Source organism: Medicago sativa, chromosome 8 (assembly GCF_051527215.1).
Source record: "Medicago sativa cultivar Bolivia chromosome 8, Bolivia_mono, whole genome shotgun sequence".
Classification (NCBI taxonomy): Eukaryota; Viridiplantae; Streptophyta; class Magnoliopsida; order Fabales; family Fabaceae; genus Medicago; species Medicago sativa.
This window is the reverse complement of record NC_140756.1, coordinates 31,138,854-31,161,324: the sequence shown is the minus strand read 5'-3', so window position 1 is coordinate 31,161,324 and position 22,471 is coordinate 31,138,854. Positions and strand designations below refer to the sequence as shown.

The 22,471-nt window shown below is 32.1% G+C and overlaps 3 protein-coding genes and 1 pseudogene across 8 annotated transcripts; 1 reads left to right on the top strand and 3 right to left on the bottom strand.

Moving 5' to 3' along the window:
- Positions 1-215: 215 nt before the first annotated feature.
- LOC146898379 (inorganic pyrophosphatase 2-like) lies at positions 216-1,237 on the bottom strand (annotated as a pseudogene).
- Positions 1,238-2,084: 847 nt separating this feature from the next.
- On the top strand, positions 2,085-5,955 carry LOC146898378 (LYR family of Fe/S cluster biogenesis protein). The gene is made up of 2 exons (XM_085732975.1): positions 2,085-2,457; positions 5,611-5,955. Exons 1-2 carry the CDS (start codon positions 2,143-2,145, stop codon positions 5,797-5,799), a joined length of 504 nt encoding a protein of 167 aa, XP_085589101.1. The 5' UTR covers positions 2,085-2,142; the 3' UTR covers positions 5,800-5,955.
- Positions 5,956-7,043: 1,088 nt separating this feature from the next.
- On the bottom strand, positions 7,044-13,884 carry LOC146898377 (transcription factor TGA2.2-like). 6 transcript variants are annotated; one of them, XM_085735499.1, is made up of 12 exons: positions 13,624-13,884; positions 12,903-13,049; positions 11,881-11,978; positions 11,211-11,293; positions 10,896-11,099; positions 10,359-10,433; positions 10,200-10,259; positions 9,354-9,431; positions 9,161-9,212; positions 8,352-8,623; positions 7,756-8,004; positions 7,044-7,521 (listed from the first exon to the last, which is right to left on the bottom strand). In XM_085735499.1, exons 2-12 carry the CDS (start codon positions 12,980-12,982, stop codon positions 7,375-7,377), a joined length of 1,398 nt encoding a protein of 465 aa, XP_085591625.1. In that variant the 5' UTR covers positions 12,983-13,049; positions 13,624-13,884; the 3' UTR covers positions 7,044-7,374. The 6 variants fall into 6 exon arrangements, with proteins under 6 accessions (XP_085591625.1, XP_085591622.1, XP_085591626.1 ...); XM_085735496.1 differs by having other exon boundaries at positions 13,755-13,884; XM_085735500.1 differs by having other exon boundaries at positions 12,903-13,040; positions 13,755-13,884.
- Positions 13,885-19,815: 5,931 nt separating this feature from the next.
- LOC146898376 (uncharacterized) lies at positions 19,816-20,370 on the bottom strand. Its single transcript, XM_085735746.1, has one exon. The coding sequence runs from the start codon at positions 20,285-20,287 to the stop codon at positions 19,925-19,927; it is 363 nt and encodes a 120-aa protein (XP_085591872.1). The 5' UTR covers positions 20,288-20,370; the 3' UTR covers positions 19,816-19,924.
- Positions 20,371-22,471: the final 2,101 nt, after the last annotated feature.

Genomic DNA, 22,471 nt, shown 5'->3' with positions numbered 1-22,471 from the left:
TGTCATGAACAATATTATTGTTGACTATGCCTCATATATAGTTACTCATAAGTGGACAAGTCAATCGAGGGAAGCGAGAGTAATGACTTTAATGACGGTGATGTTGTAATGTTGTAATCTAGACGTAGTATTTGAATACAAATTGTACACCATAAACCCTAAGCTTGATTTTTCTACACAGTACTTAGCTGTTAAAATAAATAATCTACAAGATGTAGGGCAAATTGATATCTCTGTATTAGATAGACGTTACATTTTTCCATCATGGACAAGAAAGAAAATCACCTAGATAGTAACCTAAAGAATTTATGGTCTAACTGAGAGCTTTAGGAGCACAGGTATAGATAGAGTTTGAAACATGCAATCAGATGAAATATATTGAACATGTTCCTCCAACATAATTTTGTTAATCAATTTCATGTTCAAGCTCTTCTCCATCACGCCAGCCATTAATTTCAGCCTTATAAGTAAAAAGGGTCTTTGTATATCAAGTCCCATACTGGAAAGCTCTTCCTTGGCATAACAAAGTCTCTTTCTCTAAGTCTCAAGCTAGGATAATAGTCTCCAATACTATCACCAAGGTAGATAAATCTCGTTATCCACCTCAGATATTGAATTTTGATTTCTATCTAATGATTAAACCCTAAAATAATGATTAAAAGAAGTTAAGTATATTTTTATCATGAATTTAAAAATAAAGACAAATAAAGATTTACTTCTTTTATGGTTCAAAAGAATCTAGCTATAAAACTCACACACTAAATGTTGAGAAGTGGGAAATTGCAAGTTCAAACTTGCGCTCTAACATATCAAATGTCTCTGCAATTATCATATGAGTTGTATTTACGGAACAAAGCGAGCGAAGATTTCTATTTTATTGATTTAAATTTAATTTAAACTAGTGGTGGTCCCACATAAACATTCTTATTTATTTTATATTTGCAAAATATCTAGTGGCCTGAAATAAAAGACCAAAAAACATAAGAAATATATATATACCTTGCACATGTTTGGAGGGCAAAGAGTGCAACTATGTGAAGCCTTGTTGAAGTCATGGTAAGGTGAAATTCATAGTCTACCTTCTTCATTAACATTAACCAGGATTAGTGTTATTCTCATAGAAGCATTTACTTATTCCCAAATGCTTCAAAATAGTTTCAATGTCAAACACATTGGCGTCCCTCACAATCCTCACATCACACCCTAAAGCATATGCTGATTTAATTGCAGGTACCATTATGTGAATTTATAGGAATCTTGTGAAGCTCCATCGTCGTCATCTTGTCCTATAATTCCAAAACCAAAACACAAAATACTCACTTTAATTAATTATTTATTTATATATAGAGCATGAAAGATTGTATAAAGCAGAAAGATTGACACAGACATCTGACATGATATGAACACATTGACCTTACTAATTCAAAAAATATAGGAGATCAATACATATTTATCTATTTTATTATTATAATAAGATGGCTATAACATGAGTCGTGATTAATATGTTCAACCACGATGAAAACCATGTGATCAATTAGGAAAAAGGCAAAAAAAAAAAAAGGTTTAAACCAATTATTCTTCAAATAAGTTGCAGTGCAATTGAGATCAAACAAATCAATAAGCTCTTTGGTTTTGAGTTTAAGTAGTTGGTTCAATTTTCGAAACATTGATATATTTTTCACAAATATCATGTCTATGTGCATTTTTTTATCTAGCGGTACGTTTGTTTCTAGTTATTTTTGTAGATTCCTGGGAATAAAAAGATAGAAATATATATGTCTATGTTTGTTATAAGTTTACTAAATTTTATTCCTTGATATAAAACGCTCCTGGGAATAGAAAAATTTTCCCAAAGAAAAGGATAGGAATAAAGTTCCCGTGAAGATGGGAATGAATTCATATATAATTACCTATTATAATCCTTATTTTTATAGTTCCGGAGAATATTATAACTGTATTTTCAGATTTCAGATTTAGGAATTAAGGCAATCAATGAAATCTAGTGTGATTAAAATTATGTTAAAAAAAAAAAAGTGTGATTAAAATTGCATTTAAGTTGAAGTAAAATTAACAATAAACATTATTACAGCAAGAGAAATCCACGTAGCAACAAGGTAAAACGCACATTCAATACGGCATCGTATGTCCCGTGTCCTCCACAATGACACTTTCTTTCTAGTTCTCTCTTTCTCACACCTCCAACAACAGAATCATCATATCATTTCAAAGCTCGTTGAATCGGAAATGGCGCAAGCGATTCGAAACGCGAAAGTACCACCAAACTCAGTGAATCTCTCTGAAGCGCGTCAACGAGTTTTCGAATTCTTCAGAAGCGCTTGTAGATCTTTACCTACCGTCATGGAAGTTTACAATCTTTACGATGTCGCTACCGTTTCTCAGCTTCGTTCTACAATCGCCGCTGAGATCCGCAAAAATGACCATATCACCAATCCCAAGGTACCTTCCTTCTTCTTCATTCATACTGTAATAATATTCCAATTTCCATTTTCTATTTTTTTTTTGTGAGAATTTATATTTAATTTTATGAAGGTAGTGTTTCAAGCTGGAATTGTTAGATTGATTCAAAAAATGAATGGATATAGGAATGTACATGTTTTGATTTCAATTGGAATTGGAATTGATTGAAACCCTAGGGAATATGACTTGTTCACTCTATGAATTGATTTAGAACATAGTGCTTAATTGTGAATTGTTGAAATTAAATGGGTAATTTTTTTGTAGTAAAAGACAAATTTGTAATAGAATATGCTACATCCAATTTCTCGCATTCCTACGTATAGATAAAGATTGATATTCTCTTAAACCATGCGAAAAACATGTTTCTTTATATGAAGCATAGATGCCATACACAACACGGACATACATACACATGAATTGACATGTTGACATTGATAAAATTTTGAGAAATTGAAATAATTCAACGTAATCACATGTGTTAGTGTCATCGTTGGTCACACCTTTGATCAGGAGTGTCACTGCTACAGATTTTCACCAAAGTTATGTTTATTTAGATTCAAATTTTAAGTTGAATGAGTTGTGTAGATTATTGGGAATTAGACTTGAGATTCAACGTGATGATTGTGGTGCTGATTGAATTGGATATGAAAGTTGGAAACCAATTTGCTTGGTTAAAATCAAGAGGGGTTTAAAAGCTTTTTTTTACAATGGATTTTAAAAGATGTTAGGTTGTAGTTGCTTATTGTCAAATGGAGTACCTTGAATCTATGTCTCTGCTTCTGGTGTGTAAAACCTACTGAGCTGATTGAGAATTCTTCTGTAGGTTATTTAGTGTATCTTTGGATGAGTGTTTGCCAAACATCATTTCAAATATACTTGATTTGGTTGAATTTGACTGCAGTCGCTTATGTATGGATTTTTTTTTCCTAAAACCAAATTTGCTGTAAATTTTTCAACGTAATGCGAAATCTACTTTTTTTTTTATCTCTTCTAGGCAAATAGGAGGCAAGGTGTTAGAGTTATTAGAGTCTTTCTCTTGGACTAATGATAGTTATCCTAGTCTCTCTTGTGCTATATTTTTTTCCCTGTACCTGTCTTTCTAAGTACCTTAGATGGTGACAACTGTAACCATAATTGTTGTCAGCGGGATACTATCCCATAGCTTTATATATATGTTCATAGAGCCCTTGTAACAACAACAATCCATTTTTCAGAATATCAATAATATGAGAACAATTTTCTCTCAATTTGATCTGATTCTACTATCATATGAGAATTAACGTTACGATGCCTAGAATATGATCTTTCTTCCTCCCTCCTCCACCGCTTCACGGCCTTACTTATCCAACTCATGGATCCTCAACTGAAGAATGTTGTTCCTCCACCACAGTAGAACGTTCTGCCACCACAAGCTCCTTCTTCTCCGAGCATAATAGTCTCACAGAAGATCCCTGAAAAGTTGGATGCTCAAAACTATCTTCTGTGGCACCAACAAGTTGAACCTGTTATTTGCAGTCTTTGTCGCCATCACTTCCTTCAGAATCCACAGATCCCTATGAAATTTTCCATTGTCGAAGGAATTTGCAGTGGTGGAACTTCAATGTAAGGAAGATGAACAAAGTTCTCCAGTCGAGGATCAATGAATTGCAGAAGTAAGGTGGTGAATCGGTAGAGGAGGGGAGGGAAGGAGAACAAGAATAGTACCCTAGAAATCTTAACCATGGTTCTTTGATACCATAATAGGATCATAGCAAATTGAGAGAAGACTCTTTCTCATATTATTGATAATCTGAAAAATGGAATTGTTGTTCCAAGAGCTCCATTAACCTTTATATAGAGCTATGGGGACAGCCTAGATATATCAATAATTCTAACTACAGCTGTCACTATCTAAGGTAGTTACACTTGCAAAGACAGTTGCATGAAAAATATCTGATACAAGAGAAGCTAGGATAATGTCCAGTAGTACAAGAGGAAGATTCTAATATTCACTCATTGAATTTGCTTCTTGACTGTTGTACTAGTATACTTCTTTCAGACCCAGTGTTAGCTAGTATTTACAAAGCTCTAAGTTTTTGTTTACTGGCAATGATGATTCTCAATAGGCATAGTGATGTATTAAACACTGGGAAATGCAGACAGTTATCTAATGGATATTTAGGGTTATATTTAATTTGAGTAAAAGTTGTTTTTTCACTAATAGTTGTCAAAATATCCCATTATTTTTACTTCATTCACTGTTCTCAAATATTTATACCAAAAATGGTGAAAATATTATGAACTTATCTTCACTAGTTCTTGTAAAAATCTTCAAAGGCAGGACGTAAAATGAAACTAACATGACACATTTATAATTATTGTTGGAAAAAAAAGATTTTTTCAAATTAAATAGGCCCTAAGCTTATCGAAATTCACAATTTGGTATGTTGGGTTTCTCGGTCTTTGGGGAATTCAGTGGCATAATTTTCAAGGGATAGAAGTTATATCTCGTATGGTATGATAGGATGCAACATTTCAATGTGATGTCTTATTGTCAAACTGTCGAGATTATGGTTTTAAAATTTGGCCATTTGATGATGAGAAGATAGGGAAGATAACTTTTGTTTGCTAATCTTTAATTTGAAAACGGGTCTAAGTTTTGTGCATTGCCTGGGCCAAACATTGGGTGTTCGTGATTGACATTTGGAAACTTGTGGATAAGTTGTTTCAACCATGTTAGGTGTGTGCAAAACCCTTGTCATTGTGTATCGCAATGCTTTCGAGTGTTGGAAAATGATCATTTAACTTTGTTTTCTTTCATGCTATGTTTGCTTTGTACCATTTGAAGTTATTGTATTTTTGTAATGAACCCTGTTTTTTTGTAAGTTAATGTCTGGTGTTGTTTCCCACGGGCTTGTTTGAATAATTGTCTGATTACTCCTTTATTCATTTCAGACCTGATGGTATTTCCTTGAGAAAGAACATGTAGTATTTATTCAAATATAGATAAGTGTAATCAATTTGATGCATCGAGGCTAGTAATTAATTTAAATTTTTTGAAACTGATGTATTACTTTGATTTTCTTCTGTAAAGGAAGAAATTTTTGGCCACGAAAGGTTTTATCGCTGTCACTAATATTTGTGGACGTTCAGGTCATTGATATGCTGCTTTTCAAGGGGTTAGAAGAGCTGAAGAATGTTGTGAACCATTCAAAGCAGAGGCACCATATCGTCGGTCAGTACGTAGTCGGCCGTCGTGGACTAGAGCAGCAAGAGTTGGCCGCGAAAGAGCAGGGCATCTCTAATTTTCTGAAGAATTTCTACGACACCAATTACTCTTGAAGTTTGACCATGATCTGTGTTCTCTGTTTCCTCAAATAAATAACTATCCTAATTGTTATGTATGTCAATACAGGATGAAGTTAATATTGTTGGTTTCAGATCAAACTGTTACTTTTATTATTCCTGGCTTAATTTGAGAAAGTGATGTTTTGCTTATTCTTGTGGTCATTTGCATACTGTAGAAAAAGAATTTCGCATTTTGAATGAAGGTATAAAGTCTTTTCAGTATGCAGGTACTATTTTGTTTTAGATCTTTCATTTGCATTTCCATGTAAAGTTTTGTCTTAGTTCAGTTAGATGACCGATGTGACCTTCGATTTTAGCAAAGTAGGATTCTCTTTGTATTACAAACAACTTTCATTTCCTCAACCGCCCGCCACCCACAACGGCAAAGCCCCTTAAAGTGTCTCATCGTTATGTTTCCACTTGTCTCGACCCTGCTGAAATTTTGAGAGCTCTTCCAGACTGTCTCTCGTGCAACAATCTTGCATCTTGTCAAAAACAACCTTGTAGCCAACTCTCACGGCTACAGAATATGCCATGTTAAGCCCCTCACCACGAAGTATGGCAGCACCCATCCTCCTTCCAAAGAAAAGTAGTGTCTTCTACTCTTGAAGGACATTGAATGACTAAAAGATAATGTACTCCTATATAAAATGCAAAAGTAGACTTTCTCATGTAATTTAATTTTATGCAGATTTTAATTTTTTTAAGTAATTAATTTTTTTTTTAATTTCAAAAATATATTACTTGATTTTTAAAAATGATTTTTAAATAAGTTAAATGACATAATTGCCACCTAGATGACACGTGGGCAACTTTGCACAGTCAGCATATGCCATGTAGGCAAAAATGAGACAAATCAGCAAGAAAGTGGGCCCAAGGACTATTTTAAAAAACAAAAAATTTTGCAGGGACTGATTTCAAAAAAAAAATTTACCAGGGACCAAAACCCAAATTGGCTATATTTGCAAGGACCAAAAACATATTTTAGCCAATATCAAAATATATATTAAAATTTAGACTTATCCCTTCAAAGTGAATTTTTAGAGATTCTTATAGTTGAAGTGTAGACACAAAATATATAAAAGTGAATCATGTTCTGTGAGCCTTAGTTCTATGAATTCTGCATATATATTCTTTTGCTTATGAAACATTTCTGCGAATCGAGTTTCCTGGAAAAGCTTTTAGCAGCTCACCTCCAAAAGACACCTTACAAGGTCACAAAAAGCACAAAATTGGTGTTTCTTTCGAATGTGGAAGTTTCAACTTATATTGAGAGGCGGGAAAGTTTTTCCGCTAAATATAACCCAAACTACCTTTGTTCGAAAAATCAAAGCCATTCCATGACAATTACAATGGACAATATTATTAGTAACAAAGATAACATAAATGCTTGTTTCCAATTCCATTCCTAGACTATGTGAACTCTAGGAAACACTAGTATCAGCCTTACAAAGACTACAAGTACAACACCAAGAACACTTGTTAAGAGCAAAACTTATCATGACCAAAGTATTGATGGTGATTGATATGTGATAATTAATTAATTTGACAGACTATTCACTACAATCATTAATCCCTTGGACGAGCCAACCAGAGAGAGCTGAGAGCGCGCAGCCGCGAAAAGTAATCATGGATGGCAAGGAGTGCACGAGCCGATTGTCGTGTTGTCAATATTCGGTGCATTTGTTGTAGTGTCTGCTGGCGCAGATTGTCAGCCTTGTAACAAAAACACAAAAATTGAGTCCATAGTAAGATATTTTATAATAGGGTAAATAATATGACATGAAATAGTGAAAACACAAGTTATTCTAACAGTGTCGTACACTCAGACATAAGTTCATAACCTAAAGTGTCGGTGCTACATAGATCAAGAGTAAATAAACGTGTTCACCAAAAACCATGCAAATGTACCAAATTAATTGAACACAAGTTTGAGAAAGAAAAATTTACCTGTCGAATGAAGCCCTCGAGTGTTCCAAGTTTACCCATGGCCATAGCCATTTGACCCATGTAATTTGCCACATTCCCCGAGGAACCAGATGAGGAAGGTGCACCAGTGGACAGCGTCTCTGCAAGGGACTGTTGTAATGCTTCCATACCCTGAGACAATGCATCTTCTGCTTGTTGGGAGGATTGTTGCAAGTTGGTAATACCCATCAACTGCTGCTCAGTGAGAGGTTCCAATTGATTTGCCAGAAGCTGTAACCACATTTGTCACACTAAGTCAAGAAGTAGAGAAAAGAAACTCTAAAAATGACTAGCCTTCAAAATATTAAAACTCGGTTGTCATAATTATGAGATATGTATTTAACAGCAGGCTTAGGGCTTTTAAAAAAAAAAAATAACCTTTACTATTCCTTTTTTAATACTAAACTCCCACCATGCCACGCCAAAGAAAGTTCTTGTTCTTAAAGTAATGTATTGATATATATTCAAAATAAGTCAAAGATTCGGGGTTCAATTGATTTCAAGGAACAGGAAAATTAGCCGAGTATCAGCATAAAAAGGAATGTGATCCATATTGAAAAGGGTCAGCATAACCTCACCTTGAGAAGTTCAGATGACCGAAAACCACCAAGCCATAAGAAACACCTTTCAGCAGGTGTTTTCCACATGCCAGACAACAAATGGAAAACATCAGCCTTAGCTGCAACACCTTTCAGCCTAAAAATCTCATCATAATGTGCCACTACACCATCAACAATCATGCGAAGTTCGGTATCACTTGCATGAGAATTTACAGCTGCTCTCAGCTCATTAATTTGTCGATTCTGCTCTTCCAGCCACCTTGCATATTCTGCATCGAATTGCATTGCTCCTGAAACACAATTAAATGATTGTTATGGATAACTCATAACTGATATAATGATATAACTTGTTACAACAACATAACAAAAACAAATTATGGTGTTTTACGCTGATGGTGGGCGCATAACTTTTTCCTTTCTTCTCTCAGCTGCGAAGAAAGTGCAGAGAAATGCACCACATTTTAATCATTTTCCTGTTGTACCCTTTCATAAATGGTGGTTCGTTTGCATTGTAGAGAATTTAATTTCTTTACGAAGCATTGAAGACATTTTAATCAAGTTTGACAGTTTTTTAACATTTCTTAACTAAACTACAATTTTATTTTTGACGAAAACCATTTAAAGTTTTCTTTTGTCACTATTTCTTCTCTCTTACTCCTATACCAAACAATACCTCAAATCTACTACACTGCTCATCTTTTTCTCTCTTCTTATACTCTCTCACACCTACTTCTCTCTTCTTACTTTCTCTCTACAACCAGACAGACCATTAGACATATTTCTAGTTCAAACCAAGGAACAAGTAACATAGTTCAGAAACAACATACCATTTCCACTCAGTGAATGTGTTTGTTCACCCGAGCTTGATATGAAGACTCCCTACAAGAAGAAACAAGAAATTCAGGTTTAAAATAGAGTACGACTGCTAAGGAAACGTGTCGTACAAAAATCAAAAGGAAAGAGAGAAAGAGAGAGCAGACAACTGGTGCAATCTAATTGCAAGGATTAACTGAATCTAACCTGTTGCCTGGCTCGCTGAAGCTCTTGCTCTAGTTGGGTCAGCTTCAAACGACTACTTTCCAATTGTTGGACATAGGCCTATGAAAATGAATATACTTTGTCAGGTCTTGCAATTCAATGGTCAATTGAGGAATGAAAAAACAATAATTTTTTACAACTATCATAGGAGCCAAAGAAGTATACACGTGTGTTTGATTCAATGATGGCGAAAATTGATTTAAATAAATTGATTTTGGTTAGAAGTAAGTTGAATGTGAAGTGATCTATGATTGGATATATTCAAATAATAGTAAGTTGAATCATAAATTTAAAGATAATAAATATGGTTGGAGGAAAAAGCTACAAATCTCAGCTTCAAGTCAAAACTCATTCTGGAGGCAAAAGCAATTATACTTTAGATTTTAGAACATTCAAACATGTCAAATTAATTTTACGTATAAAGAATCACATTTGTCCCTCGAAAATAATTCAAACATGCATTAAACATTACAGGTCATATGATTCTTCAACGGACAAACACGATAAAAGAAAGTAATTAATCAATTTTCAACTCTTTTGCAATGAGACACTTAGTGACAACCTAAGCACCCCCCCTCATGTTAAAATTATTGACTTGCCAATTTAACTGAAGGAAGACCAAAAAGTGTAACTTCCTATTGGACAATGTCGGTTACAAAGTTATAAGGAAGAAAACCCGAATAGTTTTTTGTACAAACTTTTTTCTAATCAAATTCTGTCTTTAAATTATTAGACATGATAACAACATTTATATGGGGAAAAAAGAAAATATACAAGCATACAAGAATAAATAATAAAAGAAAAAATTCAAGTAAAGATAATCCTTACTTTCTTTCTCAACCGGCTTTTTCTTGCCGCCTCACGATTCTGAGCGAGCCTGCGGAGAGTCTACAATAATATTGAAGAAAAAAAATGTGTCATTATACGATAGATACTAATTGGAATTTTAGATATTATCCATGCAATAATTCTGTTAATATTACTAACCTTCTGATCTGATTTATCCTTTGATCTGTCACTGGAGTCAGAATTCGCAACAGCAAGTGATTGATTTCTATCAAACTGCAAATGTAGCATGCATAAAATGTTATTCAACTATATCTGCAAGCAATGCGCTACTCATCTTATTAAGGCTTTATTTGGATAAACAGTTCAATTAAGTGCTTGAATCATAAGCGCTTATCATATAAGTGCTTATGCATAAGCTACGGCCCTGTTTGGATAAACAACTTATGTAACAGCTTATAGCATAAGCGCTTATCATATAAGTGCTTATGTATAAGTTATTTCTATAATAAAAGACAAAATAGAGTCAAACTGTTTTCGTAACTATGTTGCATAGCTTTTGGAAATAAGCTGAAAACAGTTTTAGACATGTATAAGTTGTTGTCATAAGCTGAAAATGAATCCTTATTTGACAAGTTCAACTTGAACTGGTTTCCAGATGTGCAAATGCAGGACAGGGATTAGAGATGTTATCATTTAAACAAGGGAGAAAAAGCATAAAGGTTGAAGAAACTTCACCCGCTGATTCTTGTCATCGGTGTCTCCATCTGTCGAAATATCAGTCCTAGGACTGGCATCGGCCATGGCAAATTCTTCCTGGTTTTCTGTATGAACACTTAATATGGTACCGCTACCTGGATTTGATGATTGAAGCTTAGTTAATTGCAACCTATGTGGCTCTGTTTGGTTCGTCAATGGGCTTTTATCGCGTGATGTTGGCAACTAAAGAGAAAGGAAAGAAATTTTCGCAATTAGACATTCCGTAATGCTAAAACTTCAACATTTATACCGAAGCAGGAAATTCATTGGAACAGAAGAACAAGAAAAACTCACCTTATCAAGAGAACTGGTATGAACAGGGCCAGGAGAAATTGTTTGGCCACTTACTTTAAGTGAGTTAAAAACCGAGTTTGAATCTATAATCAGAAAAATTCATTAGCAAAGGAAAGGATGGAAAAAAGTACATGTCTGTCAACAAGAATTGATAAAAAGATAGACAATGATATCTAGGTGCAAGTGTACATTCTAGTGTTGTTGAATAGCGGCATCAGCGCTATAGTGCTTTAGCGTAGTGAAATTTGAACAAATCTTTATTGTTCCACGATATGCTATTAAGTACAAAGTGTTGTCAAATGGAAACTATAGTGGCGCTATAGCACTGTTGCATAGCAAAATTTGAACAACCCACTATTTTCTGCGATCTGCAATTGACAACACTTGTACATTTGTGAATGTGTGTTTGTAGTTGGATTTTCTGTTTTCTTAACATTATTTTTGCCAAGTAATCAACAAGTAGTTGTGCACTAACAAATTGCAAACAAAAACCAATGTATAGTTCCAGTTTATTTAAAAAATGATAACAAAACATCGTTTAGACAAGTAAAAAAAGGAAAAAAGTTTTATGAGACTCTTGGTGAACCAAGACACGAGATAATACAACATACTGACTGTATTTGCTTTGTTACATGTAAACTTTGCCAAGTCGGATTACAAGAAGACTTACTTCCACTCAGAGCAACAGCATCCTCTAAGCGATATGGTTGACTAAATGCTCCAAAGTCAGAAACATGAAAATTATCAATTGTGTTCCCATCTGTATAGCTGAAATCCATATTTTGTCAGAATTAGGATAACAAACCATACATTTCATTTTAGAGAAAAATTGCATAAAAACAGCAGTACTATACACTTTGTAATCATATCAAATCTTAGCAATCCCCAAAGAAAACACGTCTAAGTACCCAGTGAACACGATACACCATGAACCATGCCAAATTTCGATCAACAAATCTAATTCCTAGTAGTAACAAAACTTTTTCCTGTCATACAACTAGCTGCATAAGCATTACACATTTCCGATGCTCTCCAAGACTAGAGCCAAACTATAACATATATTTTGATCCATTATACTCCTCAAAATAAAACAATTTCCTTGTATGTTAAATAGCTTTTCTAAAGGCATTTATTTCGACTATTTTAACCCCACGTTACATACAATACAATGACAAACTTTCTCAAAGCTACATATACAATCTCCACATGATAAGGTTTAACCTAACCACCCAAGGAAGATATTCACAGTGACTCATAACATAGTAAACAGTACTTTAGTCTATCAAGATGTAAAGCACTTAAAATAAAATTGTAAATGAAAAAATAATTGTCATAGTCCAGTTGGTCCATATAAGGCAGAGCGGTTTTGCATAGAGGGCTTAATGAAGCTCTTTTAGCATAAATGCTTATCATGTAAGTGCTTATGTATAAGTTATTTAACCAAAAGATATAAGAAAGTTAAATTGTTTTCATATAAGATGTAAGTCGGTTCCATAAGCTATCCTAGAGATTTATGCAAAATAAGCTGAAAACAGCTTACAAACAGTCTCACAAGTGCTTATGCCAGTAAATAAGTCAATCCAAACAAGCCCAAAATCTAAATTTAAGGCAACTGTGCTAAAGATGTAAGTGCCCTAAATCTATATTTCACCTTGCAATCTAAAAATTGAAATTCTAAACTAAGAAATATACCATGCATCGGAAGTGAAGCTCGGCATCCCTCTTTCTGCTCCCTTCTCATCTTCAACACCAACTCTGATTCTACTTCCCATGCAACACTCCCACCATCACATCATCATATTCCACTGCTTCTCAACAAAATGTAAAACTCTAAATTCCCTAACACAAAACAAACAACAAATTCATAATCAAAATTTCAGCTTCAGTTCAACTAGAACAACCAAACCAACAACCTCATAAATCTCAACAAATCAAAACATAGTACAAAACAAATCATAACAAAAACATAAATTTCAATCAACCTTAAAAACCATGAAGTGAATTCCAATTACAATAAACACAACAGAAAAACAAATAACCAAAACATAGTACAAAACAAATCATAACCAAAACATAAATTTCAACCTGGTAAAACATAAACTGAATTCCAATCACAAGAACACAAAGACATAAAAACAAATCACAACCCTTTAGTTGTAAGACAAATATCTATCATAAAGGCACAAACTTTGGCAAAACCATGTGTACCCACAAACCAAACACACGCAAAACAAGAACACACTCTACCAAATAAGTGCTCAAAAGTCAAAGCAACACACTTTGACATGAAAAAGACCAATTTGACACCAACTCAGTTAGACCCAGATGTAAAAATAAATAAAAAATTCAAAAGACAACAAAAAAAACACACCAAATCCAACATCATCAACAAGATCAAAAATTCAAAAATCACCTGTTATACTAAGTTGAACTAAAATTCACCATGAACATGATGGTTTTTATTTACTCATCATGCACCATAAAATAAAATAATAAATTATTATTGTAGTAAATTATTGTAGATAAAAAATGAACCAAACCCACCTTGAAATTTTTTTGATGACGATGAGTGATGATGTTAATGTATTAATGAATTTATGAATTAAGTAAAGGAATGAGGAAAAAGATAGACAGAGGAGAGAGAAAGAGAGAAAGTAGAAAGACTTGTATGGATGGATGATTCCAATCTCTAGATGTCTTCTTGTGTTGAAATCTTCCACTTTCCAATGGACTTGTGATTCTTTTATTACTTTTATTTTCTATTTCTCCTCCATTTTTTCATTAAAAAATAATTTTTACTTCGTTATCATCTCTTCTATTCACTAAGTATATGTTGTTGAAGCTCTTGGATTTCGGTTAGCAAATCAGAAAATATTTGATTTGGCGTTGTATTTAGTGGAATTGCGGCGAAAACCTGCGTCAACGACAACTTTACTTTTCAGCTTTTCTTTTATCACGGTCATTATTCATTGAGATGTGCAAGGGTGACACAGCCATTATTCATTGAGATGTGCAAGGGTGATTTTCTTAACGTGGTAATGTTTTAAAGTCGTTTATTGATGATAATTCTTACTTTGATTTGTTGTTATTTTCGTCGTTTTTAGTTTCTCGTGGAAGAACTAGTATCGTTGTTGCTCGTTTTCTAGCTAAGTAAGTTTGTTTAAGTTTAAGTTGATTTTGTTTGCATCGTGGAAATTCATGTGACAAAATTTTGCGCCTCTATAATTATTTTGTCTCCTTGATCATCTCAAATTGACGAGTAAGGTATTGTCGAAGGTCTTAGATTTCGGCTGGAAAACGAGCAACAACGATGTTAATGGTTTAAGTTGATTTTGTTTGCATCGTGGAAATTCATGTGACAAAATTTTGCGCCTCTATAATTATTTTGTCTCCTTGATCATCTCAAATTGACGAGTAAGGTATTGTCGAAGGTCTTAGATTTCGGCTGGAAAACGAGCAACAACGATGTTAATGTTTTGATGTTGTCTATTTAACGGTGTTGCTCATTCTCTAGCTAAGTTTGCTTTAGCTTAAATTGATTTTGTTAATCGAGGATATTGCTCCTTGTATTGCTTCTGTTATCGCAACCGATTTGGTTTTCGTATGAATGAAATTGCAGCCGTCAAAGATTAAGTTAAGATGTTAGATTTCAGTTAGCAATTCAATTTGTTCGTGATATTGATTTTTCCGATATTGTGGTGGATGATGATTCTCTTAATATGGCAATGCTTTGAAGTTGTTTATTGACGATGATTCTTACTTTAATTAGTTGTTAATTTTTTTCGTTTTTAATTTCTCGTGTTAAAAAGGGCAGTAATGTATGAAGTTTTTCGTCATCCCTAATCTTACGTTGATTAGTTGGTTGTTTTCAGATTGTTCATACATATTAAAAAATTGTTATTTTTGGTCAAACTTATTACATATTTTTACAATATATTTATTTATTTATGATTTTGTTTTATATATGTTTTCTACAATAAATAGTCGAGAGTATTTTTTATTTATGAAAAAAATTCTAAGAGTATTTTTTTTACAAAATACTAGTAGTTAATAAATGACAAAAAAAATCCTAAAAAAAATTACAAATCAAAATAACCAAAACTTTTAATAACCGACACCTTATCTCTTTCAGAAAAAAAAAAATAACCGACACCTTATCAACTGAGTAAACTATATTACACTTATCTTGTAAAAATGATTATTTATATTAACTTTTAATCATGTTCTGAGCCGTAAGTAATTGTTTCACCTCAAAATCAAACTCAGATTCTTTTGAACCAACTTTTAATCATTTTCTCAACCATAAAATCGTTGTTTTTTCTAGAAATTGAATTCAAGTTCTCTCAAGTCGTTTGTCAGTTGGTGGAGTTCATTAATCATTTACGTTAAAACATGTAATTACTTTTAATCATATTTTACTAATGATATTATGCGGATTTTTTACAACAGTTTTAATAAATAAGAGTAATACTAGAAAAGTAGTAAAAAAAAGTATTGGATATTTTTTTGACAAGAAAATAATGTAAAATCAAGAAATATCACAAAATTGACATGTAATATAAAATAGAAAAGTATTATTTACATTTTTTATTTATAGTAATGTTTTTAGTGCTTTGACATGTACCGCATGTGGATTTATTTAATTACAACTTTTATAGTAAAGTTTTAGTGCTTTAACAAACTCCATATTAGTATTTTTATATTAATGATTTCACTGTCACACTTTGTAAAATTGTGAAAAAGGAAAAATGAATAGAATAGTATTTAGAAAACTATTTAGAAGAAAATTAAAATAAATAAATAACAATAAAAGGAAATAGTTGAGAAAAGTGCAAGAATATACTTAATACTTTGTGTTTCTGGTTTTTTATTTATTTTGAAAAAGATTGTTTGCAGCTGTAATGTGTCAGAGAATCAGTGATGAGAAGATACACTGACGACACAGTAACAACAACACACGATATCTATCAATTTCTTTTCAGGCTAGCTAGCTAGCTTATTTTCAGTGCACCAGAGATGATAATCCTCTAGGATAAGTTACAGATGTTATTGTGCACTTGTATATGAACGGTTGATATTTATTTAGGTTGAGCCTTAAAAAAATTGGTCAAGGTAAATTCTTTAAAAAAATTATAATGGGTAAAGTCTTAAATATTCATACTGTAAAGAATTGATTTATATTTGCACCGTAACTCTAATATTTTTATGCATAATCATTTTTTCAAGAATTGTTATTATATAATATAATAATTGTTTTTTCAAGAAAAAGTATTAAGTTATTATACTCCCTTTCGGTCTTTATTATAGGAAGAAAAACAAAAAAAAAACATCAAAATCAATACACTTATTAATTAGTGTAACTTTTTAAATATTTTTACAAATATACCCTCATAAAAAATTGTGAAGTATTAAGTACACTCACTAATATTAAAAAGACGAACATAAATAGGGGGTAGAAAAATCTTTTAAGCAATGACTACACCTTAAAAGTTGTGATATTCTTTTATAAATACGACCAAAATTCTTTTGAACTTTTTTTTATATATAGAACCGGAGGGTATTTCATATACAGTTCTTATGTCCAGAAAATATTAATGATAGTGCATTAGTGGATGTGGGAAGAAGGGAAAGTGCGGACTATCTTTTTGTGGGTTGTGGAGTCTTTGGTTGCATTTGGTATCTTCTTCGTCAATGGATGGCCATTTGGTGAGCAGACAAGACGCTTTGAGTTAACCATTTGAATCAATTTGAAAGTTTAGGAGGTGATTCTAGGAAGAGTCCTTATTCGTTTTGTTTGATTTGGTTTGCTTGTGTCTAGGTTTTATGTAAGCATAAGAGTTGTCGTCTTTTTCAGAAAAAAGGAAATGTCTTTTTTTAAAGGTAAATATATATTTTATAAATAAAAAGGAGAAATATTATGCAAGAGTACAGCCAGATATATAAATTAGTGTACAAAATCCATCCCAAAAAAAAAAAAATAAACAAGAGCAAAAGTTAAAACACTAATAAAAAACTAGCAAAACTCCAATCAGGAACACTCAACCACAACCGAAGATGAGCAAAACTAGTAATAGAACCCCTCAATCAACCAACCTCATGACAAATCCACCACAAATCACTAATGGTGCCTACACAAATGGGTTCATGATCCCACTGATAGAAAGAACAAGTTTGACTAGAATGTAGAAAAAAGGGAATATATATTCATCAACTTTTTGACAAATAAAATTTTTATCTTATCGGTGGTTAAAATCAAAAAACAAATACTCGTCATTTGATTTTCATCAGTAGTGGATAAATTTGCTACTTTGTTTTATTCATGTAATATAGTTAGTGGTCCATTATTAGCTATTGGTTTTCTTTTTATTTTCTTGCTTGTAATATACTCAGAGGCCTAGCCTAGCAATTCTTGTACGGATGTGGTGCGTGCTTTTTTCAGTTTAATTCGTTTTAATTTGGCTTCTTAAAAAAAATTAACATGGTGTACAGTTGCAATTGTCAATTATTTTTGTGGAAATGATTGTCAATTTTTAGTTGTTCAAATAATATCATTTTATCAGTATAAAAGTTCTTATGTCTAGAAATTCGACCAATAAACTTGATGGTTCACATTGCGAAATATGGTGGTCTAAAATCCCACTTGGATGAACAAGAAGTTCGCCAACAAAAAATGTGGCTCACCTGGCGAACAATGACGATCTGAATCCCCATTCCGCTGACATGACAAAACCCCATTGAAGCATAAATGGTTATTCATTCAAAGAAGGACCAAGTCTTTGACCTATAAATAGGAGAGAGAGAGAGAGAGAGAGAGAGAGAGAGAGAGGAGGGGGGGAATACGAGGTGGGAACGTCGAAGGTTTACAAACTGATTGATGTATCATCTCAACATTCTACGATATATGTTACAAGTTATACATTATGTGTAGTTAATTTCTCAAAGTGTTGGGATTAAGTGTAATTGGTTATAAAACTAAGTAAATATTTGGTCTGGCTGACTATAAATAATCTTGTTTCGCTATATTGGTGTAAATCAGAGATTGATCTTTTGACTTGGGAGTGTTAAACATAGACTTCCCTTACAAGAGACATGTGTAAAGGCATCTATGGATGCTAGTGTAAGACACCAAGTTAGGTTTACAATCACATACAATATTGAAACGTAATGCCTCTCTTTTATCTAATTGAAAGAGACATCAAAGGTTAGAGACTAGAGTTGATATGTCATTATCTTTAAGACATCAAGATCTACAAAGGGCGATATGTGAAGGTATAATTGAAATACCAGGAGTTTATAGTTGATCAAGGAAATACATTAGAGACTTAATCATTGAAATCGAATCACATTATAACTTATCTATTGTTTTACCCCTCACTCATAATTTTTCTAACTACCAACCGTCTATTTACTATCAAATCTTTTAACAACTATAGCAACTGAGCGATTCATTAACCTAACCAAATCCATATGGATACTATACAAGAAAAACTTTGATACTTCTTATGAAAGAAACTCATCACATATATCATGATATTCAATGTTAAAATTCTCCTTTAATTAATGAGATTTTTTCCTTCCTTTTGAAGCTCAACAAATTCATCAGTTGCCACTTTCTTTCTATTAGCTGCAAGATAAGTTTGCAGGAGTGCTTAATGATCTGCTGTTTTTATTTTATTTTTTGGTGAAGAATTTGTATGATTTCTTATAGACAACGTGTGAAGTAGCTACCTCTCATAATTCAGTGCAAAATATTGATCATCAAGTGTGAAAAATAAAAATCATTCCAAAACACGTCCATTTTACTTATAGGATTCCACTTGAAAAAATGACCTTTTAAAAAAATTAATAAGATGTAACACACTGCATGTTTTTGTGGGCAACATAGAGAGACAATTTCACATCTTTTTATTGAGTGTCATTTTTGGAGCATATCTGGTTTTCTTCCCATTTAAGCATAATCCAATTGAAATATTATTATTTTTGACAAAATCCAGTAGAGATATTTAAATTGCTAATAATATATTTTAAATTTTAAATAATCTTTACTCTTGTAACATAAAAAAAAAATCTGTTAAAAATGTAGACATGTTGTCAACATTTTCTTGTATTAATTTTTAAAGTCATGCAGACAAAATGACTTTAGGACATGTATATTAAAAACATTAAAAAAGAATTTTTGTGTCGAAAAGAACGTTTTCAAATTGATTACAATTTTTTAAGACATTATTTCTACATGAGCACTTGTCATTTCCTCCTTAGATGAAAACATGCGAAGCAAAAGTACTGTGTTTCGTCACTCTTAATTAACACATCGTAGTTATCCATTTGGTCACATTCATTTATTATTCGTCATTTCATCCTTTATTTTACAGCAACCATTTCATCATTCATTACTCACCACAATCCAGATATCTACATATTGGATTCTTTTCCATTAAATAGACAATATCATTTTGAGACAAATTAATCTATAAAATATTCAACAAATATATCTATAATATATATACTCCAAATGATCTTGATCACAATGATTTCAAATAACTCAAATTTAAGGCTCAATAAGTAAATTTTAAATAAATTTAAAAAACAAATTTAAGATGGTGAATTAGGTCAGAACTACTAACAAGCAAATATATATCATTTCACAATAATAATAATAACAACAATAATAATAATAATCCCCTCAAAAAAACAATAATAATAATAATAAAACCCTAGGACATATCAAAGCTCAACAAATCGTATTGAACGTGTTCACTTAACGGCTCCACAAAGGATTGTCTTGAAAGAAACTCACTATAATCAGGCTTGAAAAGGGTATTTTGATGAGGCACATGATTAACCCTCCATTGTTGATGAGTTGAATAAGCACCCTTATTCACTCTTTCATCATCGCAATATTTTTCTTCCAAGGGCATAGTAGTAGTTTCAGCAACATTGGAGTCTTGGCCAGTTAGTTCTTGCACAAGGGCTCTGAAATTTGAAGCATTTGTCTTCACCTTCACAGGACTTGAAATATATGTAACTTTGATATCCTTTTTGTCCTTTTTGCTCATCCTTTTGTTCTTCATGATCATGACCCTAAGGGTATATATTTATGTGTGTATTTTTTGGGTGTAAGTAGAATGCAATAGTGGATAAGATTATTAAGATATAAATGATCAAGTTGCAAGCCTTTATATATAACTTAAGGGTGAATAGGTGGTCTTGGTCAAATGTGTGTGCTTGTTTGAAAGTGACAATGGTTTGAAAAAAAAGGGAAGGTTAAAAAAGGAGGTAATTGACTAAGGAAAAATATGGAAGATACTAGGAGAAATTAATTAAACTATACTAGAAGATGATAAATTGAGTATGTGACCCGTAACCATAAGTAAGTACTATGCATAAGCATAATAATTTGTGACACCGCTTATAATAATGATTCGATGAAGAAATTGTGGCACGTGCGCAGCCTTGTATGACTGAAAGAAAATCCTTCCATGATTCATGAACTTCGGCGCTCACAAGAACCTATGTTATATTCTTTTCTTTTGTTGGTGATGATGCAAGCAATGTAGATATTACTCCTTCGTCTTGTGTCATCTAAATTTTAGACGGTTATTAAAATAATAATTACGTAATAATATTGATTTTAATGGTAGAATATATACTCTCCATCTCTCCATCAAGCCGATCCTGGTTTTCTTTCTCTAAGTTTTCTCTTTCAGTTTTTTCACATAAGGTTTAGGTTTTTTTTCTTCGTGATTTCGTCACCTAAGTGTGGTGATGTGTTGTTCGCCGTTTTGTGCGGCGTTATTTGATTTTCCGTCTTGTTGCAGTGTTCATTTGATTTTTATTGAAAGATCGATTATTCAATCACAGATTTGGACGTCAAAGTTTCAGATCCAGAGACATGGGTATTCCGGTCACTTTAATTTTATCATATATATTTGTAGGCATTATGTTGTTATATGTTATTAACTTGAATGTTGTGAGTTTGTTCGCAGATTCATCTTTTACGTTTTTAGCGGTGTGAATGATGTACTCTATCAATTTGAATGAATGAATATCATTTTGTTTTTGTAAAAAAAATGGTAAAATATATACTCTATCCGTCTTAAATTATATGATGTGTTGAACATTTTACACGTATTAACAAATGTATTAATTTTGGTATGTGAAGTGATATTGTGAGATGTTTTACAAAATTGTCCTTGATAAATGTTATGGAAAAGATAAATTAAAAAAATGAAAGAAGATAGACTAATTATAAATAGTTATATGTAAAATAAGAAAAGAAACATTAATGTTTCATTGCTATGGCAAAGCGACTTATAATTTATGACAATTTTTTTCAAAGCGGCTTATAATTTGGGACAAAGAGAGTATCATTTACTAAAAAATAACCTTATTAATTATAGTTAGTGGAATAATTCTATATGATTGAAATACAATAGATAATGTATGTTAGTGAGAAAGAATAATAAATGGTGTATTGATATTATATTAGAGACAAATAATTTGAGACATAATAAAATTAGAAAATAGGACATATAATTTAAGACAAAATAATAGTTAATCAGATCTTAAGATTTATTGAATAATTGATATATCCAATTAAATATACAAGTTATTCAATAATAAAACTGAAAATATTCTTCAGGAGAGAGGACGAAGTCCTTACTGTAAAATTACAAGTTCAAATGTCCTTGTGAGCTTAACTTAGTTGATAGAAACAATGAATAATATATATAAGGTCCGGGGTTCAAACCCCGATAAAAAAAATCACGGGTTCAAATCTAAACAAATATGTCCAACATAACAATTTGGACATTGTTTCTGAATTAGGTATTGCAAACAATAGTCTATTTTATGTTGATGCTATAAGATTGATTATGTAAAATAATATGGCTTTATTTCTAATTTAATTAACCTAGCGAGAACATGTCAATTTTGTAATAAGGCACACGGCTTGTTTGATTGTTTCCAACTAAATATTCATTCAATTGAAACAATTGAATATTAATTTTGGCTAACGGATTTTTTTTTACAGTTTCTTAATTATTACATTATTTTTATTTTTTATCAAATAAATTATTGGTTAGAAATTTACCATTAAAATAAATAAGTGGAGTGTGTATAGTTCAAATTTCAACTCCTACATAATACAAGGGCACCTTAATTATTACATTACTTTCATGGGTTGGTGTTTCGAATTAGATTTGTTCTTTCAACAGTTCTTTTCAGAGATCGCTAGAGTTGCTTGTTAGGTGTTGATTATG

Coding starts and splice junctions, on each gene's coding strand:
- LOC146898378 (XM_085732975.1), top strand. CDS start 2,143: ATGTCCCGTGTCCTCCACAATGACACTTTCTTTCTAGTTCTCTCTTTC. Junction 2,458..5,610: donor ACCATATCACCAATCCCAAG/GTACCTTCCTTC, acceptor GTGGACGTTCAG/GTCATTGATATGCTGCTTTT.
- LOC146898377 (XM_085735499.1), bottom strand. CDS start 12,982: ATGGGAAGTAGAATCAGAGTTGGTGTTGAAGATGAGAAGGGAGCAGAA. Junction 10,434..10,895: donor CCGATGACAAGAATCAGCGG/GTGAAGTTTCTT, acceptor CTACATTTGCAG/TTTGATAGAAATCAATCACT. Junction 8,624..9,160: donor ACATTCACTGAGTGGAAATG/GTATGTTGTTTC, acceptor ATTGTGTTTCAG/GAGCAATGCAATTCGATGCA.
- LOC146898376 (XM_085735746.1), bottom strand. CDS start 20,287: ATGATCATGAAGAACAAAAGGATGAGCAAAAAGGACAAAAAGGATATC.